Source organism: Setaria viridis, chromosome 2 (genome assembly GCF_005286985.2).
Source record: "Setaria viridis chromosome 2, Setaria_viridis_v4.0, whole genome shotgun sequence".
NCBI lineage: Eukaryota > Viridiplantae > Streptophyta > Magnoliopsida > Poales > Poaceae > Setaria > Setaria viridis.
The window spans coordinates 45771307-45796841 of NC_048264.2; the positions used below are offsets into that span (position 1 = coordinate 45771307).

The 25535-nt window shown below is 46.0% G+C and overlaps 3 protein-coding genes, 1 non-coding gene and 1 pseudogene across 4 annotated transcripts; 1 reads left to right on the forward strand and 4 right to left on the reverse strand.

The window, feature by feature from the left end:
* Window positions 1-183: 183 nt before the first annotated feature.
* Window positions 184-3901, reverse strand: LOC117842461 (rhomboid-like protein 19). Its single transcript, XM_034722925.2, has 8 exons — window positions 3607-3901; window positions 3180-3304; window positions 2666-2726; window positions 1808-1974; window positions 1603-1714; window positions 1313-1515; window positions 1099-1233; window positions 184-666 (listed from the first exon to the last, which is right to left on the reverse strand). Exons 1-8 carry the CDS (start codon window positions 3649-3651, stop codon window positions 567-569), a joined length of 948 nt encoding a protein of 315 aa, XP_034578816.1. The 5' UTR covers window positions 3652-3901; the 3' UTR covers window positions 184-566.
* A 318-nt stretch (window positions 3902-4219) lies between these two features.
* On the reverse strand, window positions 4220-9369 carry LOC117842460 (BTB/POZ and MATH domain-containing protein 1). The gene is made up of 4 exons (XM_034722924.2): window positions 8664-9369; window positions 6844-7192; window positions 5970-6246; window positions 4220-4860 (listed from the first exon to the last, which is right to left on the reverse strand). The coding sequence occupies exons 1-4, from the start codon at window positions 9137-9139 to the stop codon at window positions 4685-4687; spliced, it is 1278 nt and encodes a 425-aa protein (XP_034578815.1). The 5' UTR covers window positions 9140-9369; the 3' UTR covers window positions 4220-4684.
* Window positions 9370-17398: 8029 nt separating this feature from the next.
* Window positions 17399-18695, forward strand: LOC140221966 (cytochrome b561 and DOMON domain-containing protein At3g07570-like; annotated as a pseudogene).
* Window positions 18696-20262: 1567 nt separating this feature from the next.
* Window positions 20263-21596, reverse strand: LOC117844495 (uncharacterized). The gene is made up of 3 exons (XM_034725191.1): window positions 21072-21596; window positions 20537-20879; window positions 20263-20297 (listed from the first exon to the last, which is right to left on the reverse strand). Exons 1-3 carry the CDS (start codon window positions 21594-21596, stop codon window positions 20263-20265), a joined length of 903 nt encoding a protein of 300 aa, XP_034581082.1.
* A 1626-nt stretch (window positions 21597-23222) lies between these two features.
* TRNAH-GUG (transfer RNA histidin (anticodon GUG)) lies at window positions 23223-23294 on the reverse strand. Its single transcript has one exon. It is a non-coding gene; the product is annotated as a tRNA-His (tRNA).
* Between the last annotated feature and the right edge of the window lie 2241 nt (window positions 23295-25535).

A 25535-nucleotide genomic window follows, 5' to 3' on the forward strand; every position in this document is an offset into this window, starting at 1 on the left:
AACTATAACTTTTTTGGAGAATCCTACAGGGAACTCTTGATCGTGATACTTGGTGGTGAATCCTTGAATCATAAAATTCCTAGTCAATTTGTGCAAGTCCTAAACCAAAACTAACAAGCGGGCAAGCTCAATGGACAAGCCTGCACGGTGCACCTCCCATGTTACTAGGGTGGAAATGACAAGTGAAGGCTACAGTTCTCTTGAGCTTAGAACTGCCATACAATGCTCTAAAAACATCCGTACATAATCTGGTTCCTGTGAACTACTATCAACCTCAATACTTAAAAACAAACAGCAAATTAAAGAACATAGAAGCATTCTTGTCCTATGGAACATCACATTCTCGAGTCACCATGGCCATGCTAGGTACAGTGCTTAGTGCATCATTCGTTGATTACAGAGAAACCATGGGAAAAATCGATTGCTGACAATAAACCATGATGAGGCCTGGGCTGCTGAAGGTAAATACATGTTCTTCATTCCTTCTGTGATTCTGTCCTTCAGGAAATCACATGGACACGCATTGCCAGGAATTCAGAAACTGCACAGCTCGTTGTATAGAAGACTCAAACTTTATCAGCAGCATCCAGCGACGTGCCCTCCGAACTTCTGACAGCAGCCAGCTTCTCAGCTAATCTTTGTTCCAGCGCCCGTTGACCCCTCTCTCTGCAATGAGATAAACAATCTTTTGACAGACTGAATAGTGCTTTGTGAAACAAGCAACAGGCAACAGAGTTGTATCATATTAAACCACCAACTGGAGCTACAAGCTAATGCAACAATAGAACTAAAACTAAATATAACAGTCAGAGGGAGCAAATGGTGACTCCACTCTAGTTCACCAACTTGCAACTGCAACTATGTAGTGTACAGAATCCATGAGGTAGAATGCAGTATCATGACTTGAAACCAGATGTGAATGGTAGCAGCATACTCCAGAAATGCTACTTAGTGAAAAAAGCAGTGCAATGGAAGCAATATGATGGGTGTTGCTCGCATTTAAGGACTGTGTGTGGACAAAATCGTATGAGCAGGAAAAAATTACAAGCGGGCAAAAATTATGCACTGATAAAACTGCAGAGAGCCACAAAAGCTAACCTCCTCCTGTTTGCCTCAATCGAATCGGAACCAGGTAATGGCGAGGTATCTAATGTTTGTCCCCTAGCGTCAGATCTTTCGGATCTTCCACAAAGGAGCCTATGGAATATAGATGCTATTGGGTCCAGAATTGGTCTGCATGTTCCAATAAATTTGTCAGGAGATGCTTCAGTGCAAAATAGCTTAGAGCTTCTATAAAGGGAAAATGTACTACCTTAGAAATTCAGGGAAGAAGCTTGAGAAAGAGAACTCCTCACTTGGGTCTCCTTTCATGCCTGTCTCAAGTCTCTTTTGGAAGTACCGCAGGTAAATCCAACTCATATAAATGCCAAACAGCAAAACTGGGAGATAAGACATCAAGTCCTTTACAAAGAAGCTTACAGCAATTGAGATCAGTGCAACAAGAGATGGAATCCACTGAATACCCAGAAAAAAAAGATTGTTAGCGAACAATAATGATAGAATGGAAACTAGAGTTATTCATTGAGGATTGAAGAAACAGACCTTTGCCTTGATCTTTAGCACGAAAAGGTTAAGTTCTTGATCTGGTAAAAGCTGTTTGATGCCCACCAACAATCCTGAAAGAACTCCATAGAATCCAGAAAGAGGAGTATAGCTGAAAAATCAGACAGTAAGAACACTAAAGTAGGACTTAATATGAAACATCAAACAACATGCTCATAAGCTTGTAGAGAAATACAGTACTTACAGGTAGATCTCTTGCTGAGTTATATAGTACAGCACGATAGCAGTTATGAAGACACACGCTGAAGTTGAAAAGTTGACAATAAAGATGAACTTTGATAATTCTTTTGAACCCCATAAAGGCTCTAACAGCTTCCCAAACAAGAGAAGACCAATGATGCTAACAATCACCTGGAAGAGTATTGAGCGTGTGAGTTTGAGAGAGCTCTTGAAAAAAATGATATAGTTGTAAACAAGTTTATAATACTTGAAAATTATGACCAGAAGTTGAATCCACAAATGTGATGATATACTTCATTTAACACACAAACAGCAAATGGCAGATCAAACACTCCAAGGCAAAACAGCTATAAAAAAAGACAGCAGTCCCTAAGATGACATTCAAGTTTACAATGAACATCTAGAAGAATTCTCAGTAACAACTAACAAGAACCATCCTATATGTCCACCATCCTATAACAAGAGAAAGCTGGAAGCAAATTAAGTCAGTGTTTCTCCTAGTTTGAGTGATATATGGTTACATCCAAACAAGTATACACAAACAAATTGTACTATAGTGATAGAAACCTATCTAAAAGTGTCATTAGCTCATCCAGGTCATTAAGAGTTTCGGGCTAGCTGCTTCTGGTGATAGAAACCTATCTAAAAGTGCCATTAGCTCATTTATAGGATTTGGATGTACTTCCCTTTCACAAAAAAGTGAAATATGGCCATGGAAACAATGTCATTTCAGGTGAATTTAGTTCCACTAGTCATCTTTAGATAAAAAGTAAAGGACTGAGCGTAAGGACGGTTATGAGGTAAATAAGTTCAGAATTAGGTGCGCTGGCCTCTGGATAAATGATAGGATGAAATAAATTACCCCCGGAATTGTTTGCTCCACATAGCCAGCAGTTATCAGGTTCCAAGCAAAAGGGATCGTCCTGCAGAAAAAAAAATAGTTTTGAAAAAATGAAACTGCTGAAAAATCAACATTTCACATTTGGTTTAGTGATTCTTTCTTTAGAGAATATCTTCATAGTTTAAAACATTTTTCTATGGGCACCAGATGAAATGCTGAATACAATCTAGTGGTGAGACCGTGAGACCAACATGTCTTTAATCTAACACACTGACTAATCGTTATCATTACAATAACTCAGCATCTTTAACCTGCATTCCAAATGGATGTGCTGGTTACCAATATTAGTAGCTCTCATTAACAGTCAGTATTGGCACACCTCAGAGGGTAATTATGAAACAACTTTAAGTCATCCAGTGGAAAATCAAAACAGAGGTAACTACGAAACAGATCTAGGGCAAACTAGGAGCCAAGCAGCTAGTAAAAGATCTTGCTGGGTACAGAATCCCAATGCCTTGGAGGTCTGAGATTCTACCTTGCGGGAATAAGCGCGAGATAGGCTACAGCCGACGGGAACAGCTGTACTACAAGGTGCACGAGGAGCAATATGACGGCGAGGCCCTTGCACAGCTTCGTGTATCCTCTGAAGAAGCTCCCACTCTGCATTTGTGAAACACGCCGCATCTAATCAGTGACAAACGCAAAGGCGTTCCGTAATTTTCGACCATAATTCCGCCGCTAGCCATCATCTAGCAAAGTAACTAAGCTGCAGAGAAGAGCACACGAACACACTGGGAAATTGGAACCAAATTAATCTTATATATGACAGAATATCGTGGATCAGACGGCACAGGGGGCGCCCGGTTCGAAGCACCCCCCAAACTGACAGGCATATGACCGGATCTAGAGAGAGAGAGAGAGAGAGAGAGAGAAGAGAGATGAGATGGGAGAGAGAATAGTACCCCGGCAGGAAGCGAGGGCGGCGGAGGGGCGCTGCCGCTCATCATGGTGGCGGCGGCCGTCACCCGACGAGATCCGGAGCACCGTTACTGCACCCGCTGGAGCGATTCGCCGCCCCGGATTCGGGAGAATACCTGGCTGCTTGGTTTCTCGCTCGGGATCGCAGTGGAAGGGCTCTGTACTGTGGAGAATTGGCGGTGGCGGAGTGCAGAGCAAGCAAAGCAGGCAGTTGGGTTCGGGGTTTGGAGAGAGAGAGCAGGTTTGGAGACGTTCCGACTGTTAACGGCAGATTTGCCTAACCAAGTGCCACCAAGTGCCTGGATCCTCTCTTCTTCGAGCTTAATTGCAAAAAACCACCTCATAAGTCAGTAACGATAAGAAGGGTTACAAAACAAGTATCCAGAGGCCAATTTTTAGAAAGAATGACGAGCTGAAGGACAGAAAACCACGAAGGTGCAACTGCAACGAAGTTTCAGGAGGCTAGTGTTTTAAGTGTTTTGCCAACTGTCGTTTCATCATCCAATTTCCTGTCACAAATCACAAGGATATCGCAAAAGCTATTCAGATCTCGGACTATCAGAGGTGAAAGGATAAAAACAGTTCAGAGTATGCAAGTTAAAGTCCAATCATGACTCCACAGATACATTTCATTGCATTTCATCATTTCAATTGAATACAGTCAATAGTTAAATACAGACGACTACGAATCGACAAATCTGGACTAGCACAAGGTGAAAACTTCTGTGAAAAGAACATTCTGCGCCGTCATTCCCACTCGATCAAACCTTGCGCCAGACCAGCTTTGCCATGCCACCTGTGTGCAACTTATGATCACTAGCTGCAAAGCAACTGTGCTTCATAGCAATACAATTGGAGTACACGAGTCAGTAGGATATATATTAGCCATAGCTCGCTCCACAGTAGAAGCAATAGGGCCAGGAAGAGGGATGGAAGTCACAACACACACAAACACACACGCTAAGCATTCATGATATGGCACCACAAAAGCACCGATGTAGGAAACACTTTACAATGAAAAAGAAACAAGGAACTCCTCTTCTAGTCTCATCTGGGCAGCCATTAGATTCTTGGTTTCACGCGTCTTCCATTGGCATCGCCACCATCAAGGACTTCAGTTGAATACAAGCAGGGAGTGACAGCGTGCTCTCCTACCTTGGCCACATACTCGAGAAGCTCGGTCAGAAGAGATGGGCAGCTTTGCTGCAAATAATCAAACCCATCGGTTTGCATGACAGCTACAAAAAAATAAACATGGTTAAGCAGATGTTGACATATCAAATCAAAGTAACTATTTACGGTCCATCATTAAGGTGATATGTCAATGACATAACATGCATCTATCCAATACTAGAATATCAGTTTCCATGATGTGTGTTCACACTTCACAGCAACTAAAAACATTACAAGCAACAAAGTGCATAAAATTTTGACTTTTGAAAGATGGTACTGAAACGTATGCTGCAGGGTGTAAAGTTCTAATTATTATTTTGCAGCAAACATTGCACATAACAAATGATATAATCAGTAACTAGTCAGCCAAAAGTAAGAAAGGAACACTTGATTATGACTAATAAAATAAGATGTTTTCTGACAAGCTGTCCTCAAATTGTCTTGAGCTCCAGTGAAACACCATCCCACAATTTACGAGCAGACCAAAATTGGCTGACTGGTTGATAGAACTAAAAATAATGCACCATGGTTTCCTATGAAATAAAAAAATTCAGAAGTAGCACAATTCAAGCAAACTGGCTTAAAATCTTTACCAATTATGACCGGCCATCATACTAGCAAACAAATGTGTTCCTCAGTTTAATGCACAAAAGCAATGAGAGACTAGCCCAAGGAGTACTAAAAGGTGCTGTGGCAGTGGGACTCCCACAGGTAATAAGAAGCTAGAAAATTGAAACCCTATTTGAAGCCTTAACAAATTATAATCAAACTTCTGTGCTCATGAAAACTGTGATGCATGCAGCATGCCTGACATATCGCTGCATTCATCAGCACCAAACTAAGAAATTGGATGTAACATGCGGCAAAGGTGCCTAATCCTGAAAACAGTGTAATATATAACCAGTTGTTGATGCATCATAGGCCTCTCCAATCTCCAATATAGTGTTATGCCTAATATTTCCAAGACCAGTGCAGACAGGCAATAATATATTGCTACAGTTTATTTTTCAGCGCACCACATGAATGTGATCCTAGAATAAGGATGGCTATTCATCTGCTCATAAAACTACATAGCAACTAAGACAGGTACATCCTCAATTTAACCTTCTAGAGCCAACAGCTTCCATGAGAAATCAATGTAAAATAAGTCAAGATTTGGAAAATTGGTACTTACCTTTCAAATTCTCAGGCAGAGCCACGAATTTCAAGCAAACAGTTTTTAGCTGGTAACAGTGGTGCTGTTCAGCCAGCGCCAAAGTGTTGGCAACTGTATTTATAGCAACATCTTCACACAGCTTAAGTTCACAGAGCAACTTTAGTCTCTCCAATGCATAACGGTCCGCAGCAGCAAGTAAATGCTGAGCCATCAAGGTGGACACCCAAGTTGTATTTACACCAGTAAGCTCTTCAATATCCGGCAACTCATCCCAATACATGAAATGGAGTAAAGCCTGCAAAATTCAATGTGTAGTAATTCAGATTGAGTAAGTTGCTACATGTTGACAAGCAAGGAAACCAAGTACAACATGCTTCTGAGGGACAAAGGGAATGTAAAGCTTAGTGAACATACAAGGAACCCATCAACAATGAATCATACAATGGGATCAAGTAACACTAGATGAGCTTGACCCCTTTGCTATAGCTATTAAGTGAAACTGAGAAATGCTTGCTAGTAGCATATATTGCATCACTGAAATATCCTAAAAATGGTGGCCAACATGCAACTTCAGTAAGCAATCATCAAACAGAACATCAGCAGCGTGTTCTACTTTATTTACTTTCTCAGACATTCCAAAGGCAATATAAGGAAAGCCTTTGCTTGCTTGAGTACTGATTTAAGAATTCTACAAGTTGGCATAGTTAAACCATGTCTATGTTCTGGTCATTTATATTATATGCTGTTAATAGCAATATGTGTGGATTTTTTTAAACAAATATCATGGAATCATAGTAGCTCGGAGAGATTATCTCGAGACATGACAGTACAAAACCAAAGAAAATAGACAGCACAAAAAACATGTAACAAAACAAGGAGCGAAGGGGATTACCTTGAATACTGGAGCCTCCATGTCTTCGATCTTTATGCACTTCATATTCTTATCTTTCATGGGACCAAAAAGTTGTGCCCTGAATACCGGAGACCGGGCTGAAAGAACAACCTTGTGGGCAGGAAACATCTCTCCATCAACTTCGAATGTGATGTCAGTTCTCTTTCCACTTGTCAGCAGCTGACCAATATGTTGAGCCATGTTGGATGGCGGTACTGGTATTGTGTATATCTTTGGTCCTTCAGTGTGTGATTGCACAACACCAACAGTGCAGTTCACTAAAAGGCAATCATCTTTAAGATAGTCTGATGTTTCCAGGGCAGATCGTTTGAAGAAACGCTTGTAGCCCCTGCATGCACATAAAGATAAGTTACTTTCCATAACTAGGGAACAGAAAGAATAACCCAGAAAAGAGGCCATAAAACAGCCACGCAGACAGTTAAACAGGATAGCAGATGAAATAATGCGCAATCAAGGAACTACCACGAGATCAATGATCTGCACATAAAAAACTGAAAATAAAAGTAATGTCTTATGTGTTGTCTCAATTGATCATTGCCTTGTATATGTAGAACTAACTTATATCTCATCAGTAAAGTAAGATTCCAACGCTGAATGCCAAATATAAGGACAGAAGGTGCAAGCAATTTAAGAAACCAAGAATCACATAACTACAAAGGCAATCTCATCCGACAAAATGTTCGCAGAGTAGCCCTCATATTTTGATACAGACATTACAAAAGTGCACATTAGCACCACAAACATCAAAAACTGCATGTTAGCAATGAGAAAGCAACAATTTGTGACAGATATACATGGCTCAAGCACCCAACCATGTCTTTCTTTGCCCCAAACTCAAAAATTCTGAAAAATACATGGCTCAAGCAATTGCATTAATGATGTCAAAATAAACAAATTATCCTAAAGCTATTCAATCTAAGGCAATTTCAAACAGAACTGGAAGCATGGTCCTTTTCTTAATCCAGAATCATCAAATCAAAACATATGGCCCAACTAATAACAATTTGAGAACCAGATACACATGCAGTGGTTCCAACATAACTCTACACCACTTGTCGCCCCATTGAATCACAAAATAACAAGGCAAAAACAGATAATAGGTTGTGCATCTAGACCAGTTAAGACACTGTATATCCACAAACCAAAGTGTCAGAAGCAAGCGCCCTCATAGAGCAATCAAACAACTCATGATATGAAGCCAACTAGCCAATTGCAGGCACAGCAAATCGAATTCGAAACCATCAACAAACATGCAGAACCATGCCTATAGATACAACTAAATGATCAAAGCCCGTAGAATTATCTCAACAAACTGAATCCACTACAATTTTCCAGCGAACCAAACAACCAAGCCATTTATCGTAATGAACAAAAGTAACTAATCGGATAGCAATCATTCAGGATAAAAGACAGCCACTCAGTTTGGAATTTTGGGGCATTAAAAATAAGAAGAATTCACCTAAGAACATACTAAACACAAATAGAGTGGCAAATCTACTAATCTAGTACCTAGAAGGGCTACCAGACACTAGTACCTAAAAACACAAATTGACTGATAAACCTAGAAGGGCTACCAGCCTACCATGTACATCAACATCTCTCAAATTTCCAACATACAACCACGTTTCACCAACATGCACATGTGACATGCATCCTAGAGCGCATATAGCAGTTCCTACTCAAGAGAATGATCAAATTAGCAAACTGCAATTCAACAGGCCAGTTCACTTCCCCAGACACCACAAATCTATGCGGCATGCAACCCCATATAACACATGCACAGGCTCAGGAAGACTCACCACATGCTGCCGCGGTACTTGAGGGTGTAGGGGCCGCTCTCGAGGGACCTCCCAAAGTGGGTGTGCACCTTGTCCTGCCCCTTGCCGCTCTGGTCGACGAGCGTGAGCTCGAAGAGCGCGCGCACATCTGTGCCCTCGCTGGCGAGGGCTATGAAGAGCGAGACGTAGGCGGCGCCGTCCTCCCCGCTCTTCCCGTCGGGATAGAAGTAGATCGCCCAGTCGAATCCCCCCACGGAGAAGGACTCGGAGGCGATGTACTTCCCCACGCCGATACCCTTGGAGAGGGAGTAGCCGTCGATCTTGAAGTGGTGCGACCCGTTCACCGTCTTGGTCACCGACGTGGACGCCGTCTCGGAGGGGGCCGAGGAAGGGGAGGCGGAGGAGGAGGACGCGGCGACCGGCGGGAACGGCCGCCCCGCGGCGGCGCCGGCGGGGGAGGAGGACGGGCCGCCTCGGCAGACACGGCCGGCGCCCATCGGCGGGGGTCAAGATCAGGCTAGGGTTCCGCCCCGAGCGGCAGCGATTCGGCACGGATCGGACGGATCGGGGCGGGGCGCGCCGGATTCCGACGCGGCGGCGTGGGGATTCGGGGTGTGGGGGAGATCGATTTGGGGGAATTTTGGGGAGGAAATGATGCGATGACGAGACGGGGGGAGGGAGGAAGACGAGGAGGTGGTGGTGTTTGGTTTTGTTTGGTCCGGGTTGGGTTTGGGACTTTGGGTGGGTTAGTGGGTAATAAAAGCGGCTTGGGGGTTGGGAGGGTTGGGGCCGTTGCCTTGCGAGACTTGCCGACTAGGCCAGTCGGCCCGGGACGAGACTCGAGTTGGAGATGCCGCGCCGACCTGGCCGCAAACAAGCTGCCATTACTCGTGCGCCGCCGGATGTACCTGGCATAGTCACAAGCGTTAATGCCCGCGCCAACAATTATCTACAATAATTCTACTTGTATGGCTAGATCAATAAGTAAAGCCAACTCGGCATACTGCAATGCCAACCAGTGCGTACCCTCAAAAAAAAAACAAGCGTTCCATTCTAACCAAAGGTGGATGTCCTAATAAAATGATACTCCGTATAAAATGATTTATATGATTGTGTCAAGTGAAAGGGTCTAGAGCTGAGTGGTTGGGTTCCAATATTTGCCCAACCAAATTATCATGCTTAAAAAGTTTGATTATCAGTTGGTTCATTACTAAGAATTCGGTACACTGTGAAAGGGCCTCTAGCATAGTAGTTAAAGCACCTGAGTAGCATCCAACAGACCAGAGTTCGACTCCATGTGAGAGCGAATTAAACAAACCTGGAATAAAAAATATTAAAAAATAGGTTTACTGACTTCGGTCAAAAAAAATTGCACACCAATGTTTTTAGCCAAATCATGGCAAGATATTAGAAACCTCTTGAAGGAAAAAAGTATACTAAACCAAGTGAATACCTAAATTTCTTACCCTAGTTTTGGTATGCCTTGATTTTGGCATGCCCTCATTTTGGCTGGGCAAAAATTGGGAGCAAACCAAGTATGCTCTTACTTTAGCTATAGATAAGCATGGTGTGGTATGGCCCTATGGGGTAGAGGTGTGATTTGAGAGTCATTTCTAATTCTAGACTACACAAAACTTGACCTTTTAGCAAGCTTTACAGGGGTTAAGTTCAATATTTGACGCGGAGCATTACACTATGTTGTCTCTTAACGCTACATGTCTATCTAGAATTGAGAATTGCATCCATCGTCATGTTTAAATTATTGCCACATTTTTTGCTATTTATGAAATAGCATAGGCAAAACTCTTTTTTCTCATATTATTTTCCTCCCACGATGTTTTTCTTGATTTGCATCATCCTTTTATTACATGTACCGTGCAAATAATCATTATTTTTAGTTAGACCAATCGCATCTAATAGGAGCGCATGTTTAATCATCATTAAACTCTTGTTTGGATACACTCATTTCCTCACTATAAATTGACGGGGATTATGAAATATCCATACAAAGTCTAAGTTGGACTGTCCAACTCTATCTTGAAGCTCTCTAGCAACAAAATATGCAGATGATATTTTGAAAAAAACGCGTGAGGAGCAATGACAACACGCCTCCACAACTCTACCGTACTTCCAATTCTTATAACACCTTCCATATACATTAATATCTTAAAAATTTTCTAGAACATAATAATATGGTTCGATTAGTTTTGAAAAAACAAAGATCATATTTAGGACTGCCTTTGCGCAGCGCAACCAATCCAAGCCAACGTAGCTCGAAACGTGTCATGTCCATGCCACCTCCAGCTGTGCACTGGCTCCCACAATGTGGCATGGGTGATTTGCACAAAACGGTCATGCAGCGTGTGCTTTCTCACTGGACAGTGGGGCCAAGCTGCGCCCCGATAAATACGGGACTTGCAATTATGTTGATGCTTGCTTCGTTAACCTCCAAGTCCGCCAGTCCCCGCTTGCCATCTGTCCGTCAACTTGTAATCACTCTAGCCCTAATCACCACCTCCACCGTAGCACTGACCTACAAGGTGACCCCAGCTGGCTCGCAACCATAGGGAGAGTAGTAAGGAGCTTCTCTACGCGCGACGACGACCAAGCCCTTGAGTTCACCTCCGAGCATGGGGCAAAGCAGGGCAAGAATGAAGAATGCCCCGATTCCGGATAGACGAGGCGCTCTCCGCTAAGGCCGTTGATCTCGTCGGAGAGGAACATCTTCATAACCTCGAGGCGGAGAGGATCCTTAGGGAGTTGACCCGGAAGGTGGAGGAGCGCTACGCCACTGAGAGGGCGGAGGCTGCCGCTACTGAGAAAGCGGTGAGTCCCGCTGCTAAGAAAGTAGCGACCTCGGTCGCCGTACTAGGCGTCGTCCGCACCATGGATGGGGATGAGGGCGCGGGAGATATTGCAGACGTTGTCGTCACCGAGGAGGATGAAGACGAGGATGGGGACAACATGGATGATGTCCTCATCGCTGTCAACGCGCCCTCCGACTCCCGCCCAGTCGAGGAGGACGAGGGCGAGGACAAGGTGGACAATGGTGCCACGAGTAACACCGTGGGTGTCGCCATGTTCGTGGACGTAGCCTACGCGCCTTGTTCTACAACTGCAAGGCCGACCAAGTTGTGATATCACATCATGTCAGATAAATGCATTTTCCATGGATGTGCATTGATAATCAATGATCCTTTTCTTAATTCACCATCATTTCGAGGCATTGATAGAAAAATTTGTGTGGAGTTGGGACTAAATTATTAGTTGATTCATCTGATATATTGTCATGCTTACATTATATATTGTGATGTTCCGGTATCAGTTATTGATGTTATTTTGTGACTTGGTCATTGAATAAGCTAGAATCAGTTTTGGCCATCTTTGCTATCCGATGAACTAACCAAGATGCCATTTGCTAGTGCAAGCGCAGCACTGTTTGCTAGTGCAAGCGCAACACTTAACAATAGATGGTTTGATATTCCTATAGGCATCCTTTAGGTGTAACCCGTCCACTTCCTTTTGCCTGCTAACAGTGATATATTGTATCAATTGCAGTATTTTGTCGTGATTTCAAGCTTTAGGAGATACTAATGACATGTCTGCCTGATATGGAAATTTAATTCATCTTGGCATGAAGTATTGATAGAATTGAAAATTGGCCAAAAGATCAGGTGAAGTGAATGGATAAACTTGTTTCTTGCGATATGCTTCTTACTATTTACACTTAATTTGAACATGTTTAGCAAAAACGAAGAATTTATACTTCAACGGCATATCATTTATTGATGAAGGGCCTATAGAAGTACTAGTTAGTGATTTGTGATTTACCTTTTGGAACCACCAGTAAAGGTGCTACATAGGCCTAGCGCTTAACAAATCACAATACATACCGACATTAGCCATTATGGCATTTCGAGTTCCTACTGATATTTTAATATCTATTTTTGAGCTTCTGATGCCTATTTGACGCATCATACTTTGATAGTCAATTGATATATCTTTATTTGGACCTATTTTCAGATTTTGGGATCGGTCATATGGTTATTTTGCTGAGTGGAAGGCTTTGTCCGGATTAAGTCTAAAGGAAGTTATGTTCGTGGAGATGTTGATACATGTAGATGTTCCTTACTCAAACTAGGCTTTAGTCTCGAGGTGATCTGAGAGTTAATTGTTGTTCTTTAAGTTATAACTGGAGATGGATGGATAATATCTTACACTCTCTCATATAGTTTTATACTTTTATGCAACAATATATACGCCCAAAGTGCTAGTTTTATGTGTTCAGGCTGAATTTGGTTGCGGTCTACTTTTCTTAGATGTGGTCTACTTAATGCCTAGCGCCAACAATTATCTACAATAGTTCTACATAGCTTTGTATACACACGGTTGCATTGTTGGATCACCAAATTAGAAAAGCCAACTCAGCAGATTACAAGTCAAGTGGTGCATACCCTAAAAAAGAACCAAGCATCCATCTCAATCAAAGGTTGATTATATGATAAAATGGTACTTAATATGTCATAATTCATAAAGATATCAATTGATTTCTAACAATCACCATCAAGACACCGACTAGTAGAAAAATTACTTATACTAATACTGAACTCAAAGGATTGGTGATGATTTCTTATGAACACCAATTTGCACCCGTAATGATTTATATGACGTGTCAAGTAAAAAGGTTTACTTTAGCTCTAAAGAAGCATGGTGTGGTGTGGGGTAGAGGTGGGATTTGATAGTGTCATTTCTAGACTACACGAAGCACAACCTTTTAGCATGTGGTATGAGGGGTTAACCTCTACATTTGACGCAGGGCACTACACTATCTAAATTGAGAGTTACATCCATTGTCATGTTTACATTCTTATCACATTTTTTGCTTTTTATGAAATAGCGTAGGCTAAAACTTTCTTTTCTCTTATTATTTCACACGATGTTTTTCTTGATTTGCATCATCCTTTTATTACATGTACTATGCAAATAATCATTGTTTTTGGTTGGACCAACTGCATCCAATAGAAGCGCTTGCTTAATCACCATTAAACTCTTGTTTGGATAAACTCATTTCCTCATTGTGAATTGATGGGGATTATGAAATATCCTACAAAGTCTAAGTTGGACTGTCCAACTCTATCTCGAAGCTCTCTACCAACAAAATATGCAGATGATATTTCAAAAAAAAACATGTGAGGAGTAATGAAAACACGCCTCCAGCTCTACCATACTTCCAATTCTTATAACACCTTTCATATAAACTTAATATCTTATACATTAGTAATTCTAGAACATAATAACATGGTTCAATTAGTTTTGAAAAGCAAAGATCATTTTAGTTTTGAAATTTAGAACTGCCTTTGCGCGACGCAACCATTCCGAGCCAACGTAGCTTGAAACGTATCGTGTCCATATTGCCTCCAGCTGTGCGTTGGCTCCCGCAATGTGGCATAAGTGATTTGCGCAAATTGGCTGTGCGGTGTGCACTTTCCCATTGGGCGGTGAGATCAAGCTGCATAGTAACCACCTACGCCAGTCCCCGACTACCACCTGTCCGCTTTTAATCGCTGTAGTCCTAATCACCACATCCGTCCTAGCACCGGCCTACCGGGTGACCCAGCGAGCCCGCCACCATAGGGAGAGCGGTTAGGAGCTTCGCTATTCGCTACGCGCGACGACGACTGGGTCGTCGCCCCTCGGTAACTAGCAACTTTTTTCCTAACTAAAGCTTTGTTGACGAAAATTAGCATGCCAATTTATGAACCGAAAGCTCTTTGTATTGGATAAGATTGGAACTAAGCGATCTAGAATGTAAACAAGATAGATAAAACGCTTGTCCTAGGGATCTAGGATCACTTGCAGATATAATCACCATGCATGAAAGAACTAGATCTAAGTGTTATCATGAGTGGATGTGAACCATGCCCAACACTTTCCCTCTCACACGCTGTCACTACACGAGGTACTCAACTATTGGACGATAAGAACACAGCATGATGACCGTTCTAGGTAAGCAAATAAACAACCCAAAGTAGCACTGGTCAGCTATTACATGAAAGGACATCGTTGATAAGAAATAGATCTTAAACAAGAGGTTCGGCGATTACAAATCAAGATCTCCATACAATCACGAGGACAAACGAAGACTTTACCCCATGATCTTACACATGTTGACATAATTATGGGTAAAGATCATCCTGTAGATCAATTGGACCGAAAACGACGATGAACGGGAGCAGGAAAGCCCCAGGCCAATCGGCATGGCACCTCCAAGTCAATCGGCTTGGGAGGTTTTCCCCTCCTCTGGTGCTCTGCTTCGCGTGGCTTCTTGTAGATCCAATCTTCTCTCCATTTTTCCTCCTTGTGGCGGTGATGGATGGTGTTTGCGTGGTGTTTTCTTCTTTCTCCCTCTCTCTTTTTTCAAGTAATCCATGAGGGGGTATTTATAGTCTCCAATAATCGGTGGCTCTGGACTAATGGTCGACGGAAAAACCCTAAGAATGTCGTGGACGTCACGCTGAAGAATTGGAAGGTCGAACAGGGCTAAGAATGGACCAGGCCGATCGGCCTACAGCCCTTTCTAACCCTCCTAGTCCTCTCCTTCCTCGTGCCGGCTCTCTCGATGACCCATGTTCAAATATATCCATTAATTTCTTTATGAAAACCCCCTTGATTATGTCATATTTCCTGACATAATGCAATACACTCCAAAATACAAACACATATGCAATAAATGGGGTTATTTCAGGTACCAAGTGGCGGGTTAGTATAAGATTAAGTATGACAACACTAGTTAAATAGCACTAAAATATGTCAATAACGAGTGTCAACAGTTCCTGCATATAAAGAATTATGACTATTGAATGATAATGTTTGGGTTATTTTTCTTAAGAAATACATGCATGTATACGACCGTCGATGCAAGGACGAGGGGATAAAGAAGCAGTATGGAGAAAGAACTAATACACATTTGTTATTGAAAGAGCTCCAACTCTTGGTTTCAGAACCGCATATGGTATCAATATACTCTCGTATTAATGCCTCGTTTGTTTCTTTAGGAGCTCGTAAAATTCCTGTCACATCGAATGTTTAGATAGTAATTAGGAGTATTAAACATAAATTAATTATAAAACTAATTGCACAGATGAAGACTAATTTGCCAGATGAATCTATTAAGCATAATTAGTCCATGATTTGATAATGTGGTGCTGCAGTAAACATGTTCTAATGATAGATTAATTAGGCTTAATAGATTTATCTCAAGATTTAGTCTCTATGTAATTAGTTTTATAAGTAACTCATGTTTAATCCTTCTAATTAACATCTAAATCGATGCGACGAGAATTTTATTCCGAACTGTGAATCCGAAGAGCCGCTAAAGTTACTGGCCTCGGCGACAGATGAGGGGCGCTGGTACTGTAGCTACAGTGAAATGGCTGGACTCGGCACAGTGTGCCGTCGCCTCCCCTGCACCGCTTCTACTCCGCCGGTCCGCCCATAGCCTCCTTCCGCGCATGGCTGGTGCCGCCGTGCCGGAGATCCCAGCACCTGCACCGCTGGTGACTACCCCGCCTCTGCTCCTCCGTTTCCCTATCTGGCTATCTCGCGCTGCTGCACATGCCACCCGAGCTCAGAACCATGGCCAAATCCAAAGGCAGAAGAAGCCAGGTTGAAATCAGGAGCCGATGGAAGCCAAATCGAGAAGGAAGAGGGGGGATCTGAACAATAGAAGCATATCGAATCAATTTTACTCCACTAATGCCTAAATCATTCACCACAAGAGACCGAATCGAGAGGACGAAATAATCGGGGTTTGATACTTCGATCACTGAACGGTCGCAGCAACGCGAATCAGAAGATCACTGAATGGAGAGAATGGGAGATTTATGTCTGATGGCTCGCTATGCGCTACTTACGGGCAGTTACGAGGACAGAAGATTTGAGATTTGCCCGTGCAGGCAGTACAGCGCGCGATCACCCGGCTCGCCGAGTCGCCGCCAGGTTCTCCACCTTCCGCATCACCGGATCACAGCGACGCACGCGGCGCGTCAAACACCACCGTGACGACGCCTGAGCAGCGCGGCCACTCCACCAGACAGTATGTGGGCATGTGGCAGAAGGCCAGCACGAGGCAGAGCAGATGCACATCTCATCCCCTGGATAGATGAAGATGGCCACACATGACTACATGAGCCATGGAAAAACTGAATGTGGCAGCAGAATGTTATGGCCAGAAAACTGGGACGCTCGGCATTCCATCACCTCACCTCTGCAACTACAACCTCTTTCGATGCCGCTTGTCTCTCCATGGAACCACTTCAAAGGCCTTGGCGGGGCCAGCGACCGTGTCCCCGTCGTGTTCATCGATCGCCATGAACCATGCGGGAGCCGCTACAGCTGCACCGCGCGCGCGCCGGCAATGTTGACTCGGGTGCCTCCGGCAAGCGGCAAGGTCACCAGCAGACCAGTGGTCCAGATGCAGGAACGCGGCCGAGCCGCAGCCGGCGTACGTGGGCGGGATTCTGATGATGTCGAGCTCCTCGGTCTGTGGGAGCTCAGTAGCTCACGCCTCACGCTGGAGGTCATCGACGGTGCCGACGAGCCACGCCGGCCTGCGTAGCAGCACTGTTTTACGAGGCCTAGAACGCGCAGTCAGAAGGTTTGAGCTCGCCGTCGAGGCCATGGCGGCGGCGTTGCGGTCCACGATCCAGCCAGGTGACCAGCGCGGCGAGGCGCCCGACCTCTTGGGGGGACGGTAAATGAAATACCGTCCACCCCTTGCCTCTCCCGACCTGACAATCAGAGATCTGCGGCAGCGATCAGCTACCAAGGCAGCCTGGCGCCGCGCCACGCTCCTGGTGGCGCGTGCGTCCCACCTCTACCTCACCTTCCAGTTCGTCGCCGCGCGGCCGGCGCCGTACCTCATCTGCGCCGTCGGCCCCTCGGGCGCCCAACTCTCCATAAACTACGTCGTTCGCCACCGCAGCTACGCCTCTGCCGCCGTCGATTACGCCACCGGCGTGGCGTCCAACGCGGGCGGGGCACCGTCGTTCGACGCGAGGAAGTGGCACGGCGCGATGGCCGGGCTCGGGTGGGGCGCGCTCATGCCGCTCGGCGCCGCGCTAGCGCGGTACTTCAAGCGGCGGGACCCGTTCTGGTTCTACGCGCACGCCTCCGTGCAGGGGGTCGGGTTTGTGCTCGGCACGGCCGGGTCGTCGCCGAGCTCAAGCTGGACGGCGGCGACCGCCACCAGGCGCTCGGCGTCGCCGTCCTCGCCTTCGGCTACCTCCAGGTGCTGGCGTTCCTGGTGCGGCCGGGCAAGGGGTCCAAGGTGAGGCGGTACTGGAACTGGTAACACCACTACGTCGGCCGCGCCGCCGTGACCTGCGTCGTCGCCAACGTCTTCGTCGGGTTGTGCGTCGCGCACGACGGCGTCTTCCTCGCGATCGGGGTCCTCGCCTCGGCTGGTCTCGAGGTCAGGCTCTGGAAAGCCGCCGCCGCTTGATCCAGCGACCGATCGATCAGACTTTTTTGGAGCGTGCACGATACTGCATCCGAGTATATGAGATGAGCACAGGAAGGACACGCATGGCGTTGCTGAATTCAATCGGCCAGGCCGAGAAGCTGCAGAACAGCACAACCAATCGGCCTTTGGTGTAAAAGTACATGCACTAGTTTCAGCCTTCTGTTCTTCAGGTTCAGCGAAAAAGGCACGTTCTTCAGGCGCCGCCACTAGAAGCTTCAGTAGTTTCATCCATCAGACTTGGGAGCTGCTACCTAAAAGCTCGGTTGTTCCATTGCCTCGGTCACAGCGGCGTGGATCGAATCAAGTGACCCGTCGCCGGCGCCATCAAACGCACCAGAGGCAACGTTGACCAGTGGTCCAGGCTGCAGGAACGTGGCCGTGCCGTAGCCGGCGTCCGCGTGCAGGATGCTGATGATGTCGAGCTCCTCGATCCGTGGGAGCTCAGTGGCTCATGGTGGAGGCCATCGCCGGCGCCGACGAGCCACGCCGGCCTGTGCACCAGCACGGTTTACGGGGCTTAGAACGCGCAATTAGCAGGTCTGAGGCTCTGAGGCCATGGCGGCGCGGTTGTGATCCACGGTCCGGGGGCCAGCGCGCGCGAGGCGCCTGACCCCAGGGGTCCAGGCGGCCCAGCGCGTCGTCGAGGTCTCGAGGAGGGCTGCAGTCACGCGAGGAAGACGGTTGATGGTTGCCACCTAGGTTAGATCCAACGGCCTAAAGAGACCCAGGGTGGGCAGCACGAGGCTGAGCCGATTCTGTGGACCAGGAATCCAGGATTATTTTGGGCTGCTGATGCATACACGCATGTATAGCACGTCCACTCATGACTCATCCAGAGCTTGGGTGCACAGCCCAAAGTCGGCAAAACAATCACAACTTGTGATTCACAAAGCACAACGGACAGGAAAGAGATCTGTTGCGCAACGAGTAATCCTGTGCTGAAACTTTACTAGACGAAAAGGGAGCGGATTGTTCCTGAACCACTTGTTTACTCTACAACGACGACCCTCTGATTTGATAAACGATAATGTGTACAGCTCTATTAAAACAGAGTCCGATGCAGCATGACCAATACGAGATCACACTCGACGGACGATGTCACCAAGCTGATGATCTACCCTGGCTTCCAAAATTTTCTAATATCTCTTCAATGTGCGTAGAGATAGTATCAGTTGATGTACTTCGTGAGAGAATATTAGGGTTGTATAATACTTGGATTAATACTCAATAGACATAATCAGTGTATATATATAGGCCACAAGGGGAGCCACTAGGGGCAAGCCCATGGGCCGTATATCTACTGTCTAACACACCCCCACAGTCGGAGGTGGGAGCACCGCGAACATTGAGACTGGACCTAAACTCTGTGAACACTGATGTCGGAAGTCCCTTGGTGAAGATGTCAGCATACTGCGAAGAGGTAGGGACATGCAGCACACGGACTTCTCCAAGAGCGACTCGCTCACGAACAAAGTGAAGATCAATCTCGACATGTTTGGTACGCTGGTGCTGGACTGGATTGGTGGAGAGATAAACAGCACTGATGTTGTCACAATAGACGATGGTAGCTCTGCGGAGAGGACAGCGAAGCTCACCAAGTAACTGACGCAGCCAACAAGCCTCGGCGACACCATTCGCCACACCACGGTACTCAGCCTCTGCACTTGAACGGGATACTGTTGCCTGACGCTTGGCAGACCATGAAATGAGATTGTCGCCAAGGAACACAGCAAACCCAGAGGTAGAACGGCGAGTGTCTGGACATCCTGCCCAGTCAGCATCAGAGTATACTGTAAGAGTGTCTGGTGCACTGCGAGAGAGGTGAAGGCCAAGGTCCTGACTGCCCTGCAAGTATCTGAGAATGCGCTTCATAGCAGCAAGATGTGGTTCTCTGGGGTCATGCATGAACAAGCACACTTGCTGCACTGCAAAGGCAATATCTGGACGAGTAAAGGTGAGGTACTGCAAGGCTCCGGCAATACTGCGGTAGTGTGACCTAGACGGCGATGCCATAGGGCGGACGTGGATGTAGTGGCGGCGAGGGCAGTGGTGCTGGTGGCAGGTGCAACAAAGAAAGGGTAGAGGTCACCCGAACTGTTACATCTGGCGATCACGCTCCGTGTTTGAAGATCCTTCACAGAAAGACCGAACGGATCAAACTCAATTGAACAATTGTTATCAATGGTAAAGCGGCGAACGGAAATTAGATTCTTAATAATGCCAGGAGCAACAAGAACATTAGAAAGAACTAGTGACCGACGCGGTGTAACAAAAGAGGAGGATCCGACGGAAGTAACGGGGAGGGACGCACCGTTATCGACAATAATTGATGAAGGATGAGAGGATGAGGGATAGGAGGAGGTGAGTATACCAGCGTTGTTTGCCATGTGAGAGCCGGCGCCCGAGTTGATGTACCACTCGTTCGAAGGAGAGGGCACGTTCAGCGACATGGTGCTGAAATTGTCGATGAGGGAGCCTTGATTCCACGATCCACCAGCCATGGGAGTCCATGGCGCCTGCTGCTGCTGCTGTGTCATGGGTGAAGAGGGCACACCCCCATAGCCGAAGCCGGGTGGTACACTCGGCGCGCCCTGCTGCAGCATGTAGGGCACCTGCTGCGGCGCGTAGACGGGCTGCTGCTGGGCGTGGAAGGCGGCCGGCGGCTGTTGTTGACGATGCATGGCGCCGCCGGGGCCGTAGGGGTACGGCCAGAACTGAACCGTGCCACCCCACGAGTTGGGGATGGGGTTCATCGGCGGTGGAGGCCCAGGCCGAGGTCCGCCCCCAGAGCCGCCCGCACCGGCGCCAGGGCCGCCGGGGCCGCCGGTGGATCCGCCGCCGTTGCCGCCGCCGTTGCCGTTGTTCTTGTTCTTGCCGCGGCGGCGGTTGTTGTTGCGCTGCCCGGCGTTGCCGCCACCGGATGGGGCGCGCCCCTGGCCACCGCCCGACTGCCCACCGGAGGGGTGCTGCGGGGCGCCACCGCCGGACGTGTAGAGGGCAGCAGGGGGAGGCGGATCATCGGCGGCCGCGTCCTTGAGATCGACCTCCTCGAGGAGAAGAAGGTTCCGCACCTCGTTGAAGGTGGGGAAGGGGCGCTGGAGCTTCAGATGCGACATCATATGGCGGAAAGTGCCATTGAGGCCGCGGATCAGTGTCATCACCAGCGTCCGATCGCTGACGGGATCGCCGAACTCAGCGAGGGCGCTCGCCATCGTCTCCAACCGACGACAATAGTCGGTGATGTTGAGGGCGCCCTGCTTGAAGTTGCGGAACTCGGCGGAGAGGAGGAGGGCGCGTGATTCACGCTGCCCTAGGAACTCGTCGTCGAGGGCGAGCCACGCGACGCGAGCGGAGGGCTCCTTGAGCATGACCTGCTGCTGCAGATCAGCGTTGATGGTGACGTAGATCCACGACAGCACGGTGCAGTCCATCTGCGCCCATGCGGATCGCGTGGGGTGGGCGGCATCGGACAGGACGTGATCGGTCAGCGCGTACTTGCCGAGGACGACGAGGAAGACCTTGCGCCATCGATCATAGTTGTTGGAGACGCGATCGAGGGTGATGGGGATCAACACCTTGATGTTGACGACGGCGAGAGCCTGTGCATGGACCGCGGCATGCTTGGCCTCGAGCGCATCGAGGGCAGCCTCGCGATCGGCCGCGGCCTTGGCGGCGGCCGCGGCGGTCGCGGCGGCGCGCTGCGCGCGCTCCTCCTCGGAGAGCACGTCGTCATCGGCCATAGGTAGGGGTAGGGTAGGGAGAGGGGAGCCGGCGAGGGACTCTCGGCGACGGCGCGGCGGGCACCGGCGAGAGGCGCTGCAGCGGTGGCTCTAGCGGAAGCGGGATCGAGAACCGACCCATGATACCATGAGAGAATATTAGGGTTGTATAATACTTGGATTAATACTCAATAGACATAATCAGTGTATATATATAGGCCACAAGGGGAGCCACTAGGGGCAAGCCCATGGGCCGTATATCTACTGTCTAACACTTCGAGTTCAGAAAACAGTGGACACAAAGTTAAATCTAGCCCAGGTTCAGATGCTTTTAAATAACGACGCTTCATACGTTTTTAAAATCAGGCGTGCCCGGGGTTTTCACATCTAGCCTGCATAAGTTTTGGGGAACATTGGATATTCGAAAGCACTAGATCTCTTGAGAAGATAATTAAATATCTATCAGTTGATTGCGGACCTGACCTGTTTCAGTTCTCTCTTCCTTTCTCTAAGGGCAAGTATATTGGTATTGTCTCATAGGCGATCTTATACATTGACACGTGATCTTAAGACGATTTATCAGACAACCACTACAATAGTTTGTGTTTTTGTTTGTCTCGTAGTAATCTAAAATTCTTTGATTTGTGGATGTAATAAAGGAATATTATGAGTTACATGGCAATCACAACTGGTACGATGGTAAGTAGTGATCTCATAGTCCTAAAATTTAGCTTATGAGGCGGTTGTTTCGCGAAACAACGACCTCTTTCTTTTTCCTTACTCCCTCTCTTTCACATCAGTAAAAATCCTACATGGCACTGCATGAGACGACCTATGAGAACCTTCTCCTTTACAAATTTCGGTTAAAGAAACATGGCAGCCAAAAAAAAAAGGTAATAATAGCTATTCCTGGAGAAGCCCAATACAGGCCTATAAAAAATAAACCCAACTCAGCTTGCAGGGCATGCAGTAGTCAAACTTTTTTAATCTCTCAGTTTTCAGATTCTTCAGCGCAGACCTGTAAATGTATAAACCTGGGATTTTGTAGTTGTAACGAGTGGTATAGCACCTCATGGATGAGAATGAAAATGCCCCCGGAACAAATAAACAACAGAACTAAAGATGTACCCTAAAGCATGAAATTTCGGAAGCATAATAAATTCATAAAACTGACCTCCGCTGAGTGCAACCAAGAGTGAATATTTTTGTTTTCAAACCTTCCATCCTGCTAAGCCTGTAAGCAAAGCAACAGCAAGGTGAGAAAAATAAGTTAGTGTAGTGGGAAAAGGCAAGGATACAAGCAACGAAAACAACATGCAAAAAATGGTTCATCAAATGTGTGGCTGCTGGGATTCGAGCCCAGGTCTCCACGGCCACAACGTGGAATTCTCACCACTAAACTACAGCCACATTTGATTACCACAAATGAGGCAACTGTACTTATCCTCAAGAGGAACATAATAGAACCCATGCCATCTTCATCGCTTTTATCGGTACTATTTCTTCATTTTCCCTTTGATTAGAATTTATTCAAATTTTGTCTGATGGTTGAAAGGACAGTCTACCTGCAAAATAGAACATTTCATCTGCTAAACAAGGCATACTATCCAGCGAAGTCCTAGGCCTTAAACAAGTTATTTGATTGAGCCACCACAAATTAATAAATATGATAACAAATATTCGTCACTGCATATTAGAGTAAAAAACATCAGTGAAGAGCAAGGCAACCAGCCAAATAGTTTTGACAAGTTACCAGCAAATCCAACAAGGAATCTTTGAGGAAAAAAAAACAGAATCATAACAGAATAACCACGATAGAAGGAAATAAGATGCTCCTACCAAGATAATCCCCTTTGGTAACATCAACTGACAAGATAAACTTAAAAGCTGATATATAAATTTCCATCTTGTGCAATTAAGAATTTGTACATAAAAGATAGTAAACGATAATATACCAAATATGGTATGATTTTTAATAATGCAAAAGGTATAAACATAAATGCTGAATTGCTTAGCTAGCATAGACGTGTGCTAAATGTTCAGTGCAATATGGCGTACAACTGCAAGACCATTTTTTCTAATAACATGTTTTTAATGGTATAAATGCTGGACCAAGAGGGTGGATGAAAACTCAAAGCAACTGCAACAGGAATATATACCATCCGCTTCGATTGACCATTAACATCCAATAGTTGCACTGCATGCGAAACAGGATCCAATTTGACTTGTATGGAACAATATTCAACAGGCGTAAAACTAGTAAGGAAATGAAGCAGCTGGCAGATACTACAATCCACTTTAACATCCGATATATAAAAAGTGATCAAAGGTTGCAAAATTAACTTTAGAAACTAGCTGACAGCAAAGTATACTTAGTTACTTACGCTCAGTGCTTCCAAACAAGTAAACCGTCTTCTCATAAAGCTCCCCACCTTCTTCTAGTGTTTTCTGCTCACCACACACACAAAAAAAAACATTCAAAAAGGGAAGAAATCATACGAGATTAAGTTTGACAATCATATCTCTAAATTTTCCTTTATCTTATGAATGTTTCCCCACTGCAGATGACAAGCCAAGTTGTATAAGTTATTAAACGCAAGGAAACTGGAAAAGTGTGCAGCTTAAGCTGTATACTATGTCCAAGCTAAGTGGGCATGATTAACATACACACTATACAAAACAAAAGAAGGTAGGATGGGAAACAAACCTCAGTCCCAATTGGAAAAGCAGGCAACCACAGATCCTCCTGAACAGAGACAAACCATTAGCAAGGCCACCATACAGGACAGTCATGCATAGCTCTAATCATAACGATAACTTCCAAAAAAAAATGTTGCCCAGCCAAATAAAGGCACACGGTTTTAAACAAATTTCATCAGCCATTAATTCTCTAATATACCACGGTAGAGCATTCCAGTTCCCTCTTCAACTGGGAACAAATAAATAGTCGAACAAGTGCTAATCACATATAAACAGTATAAGATGCCGCATTACAGAATCATCGCTACCAGCAGAACGGAACCATCATCCCCCGCTTTGTTTTTTTTACCAACCCCAGCAACGCGATCGCCAATCGAGATGAGCAGCCCGCGAAGTAATCAGATGAGGACGAATCGACGCTGGATGCCAATTACATAGCGAAACCTATAAAAAACCAAAGCACACATCCAAACAGGTCATCCTGAAGCCTACACTCACCGGATTCCTCTTCTCGGTTGCTAGGGCGAGGATTTTGGCTCGCATTCGCATTGCGATGTTCTTATATGCTTCGGGACTCCGAGTAGGGGTGCTGCTGATTTGGGGGGAGCCGCGCGTGACATCAACGCCAACACGACCCACATCCCCGCCCGGCGGAACGGCAGGTTCTGAAGACGGGGAGGGGGAAGACGTTCGTTCGGCCTTCGATGGCTGGGATCGTTTTGAGATCGTGCAGAGCAAGACGAAATAGTGTGAAGCGTGGGGTTGTTCGATGGGCTGTCTTTGATCATTTTCCGGCCCATCACAGAACTTTGTGCCTCTGTCGTCAGCCCGTCGACAATTTTTTTTTTTTCGCGCCTGCTGCTCCATCTTCAACCCTAAACGTATAGGACCATTACTGCAGCTAACCAGCGTAGTGGAGGCCAAACTGAGCAGCAGCAGAGGAGTCAGCAG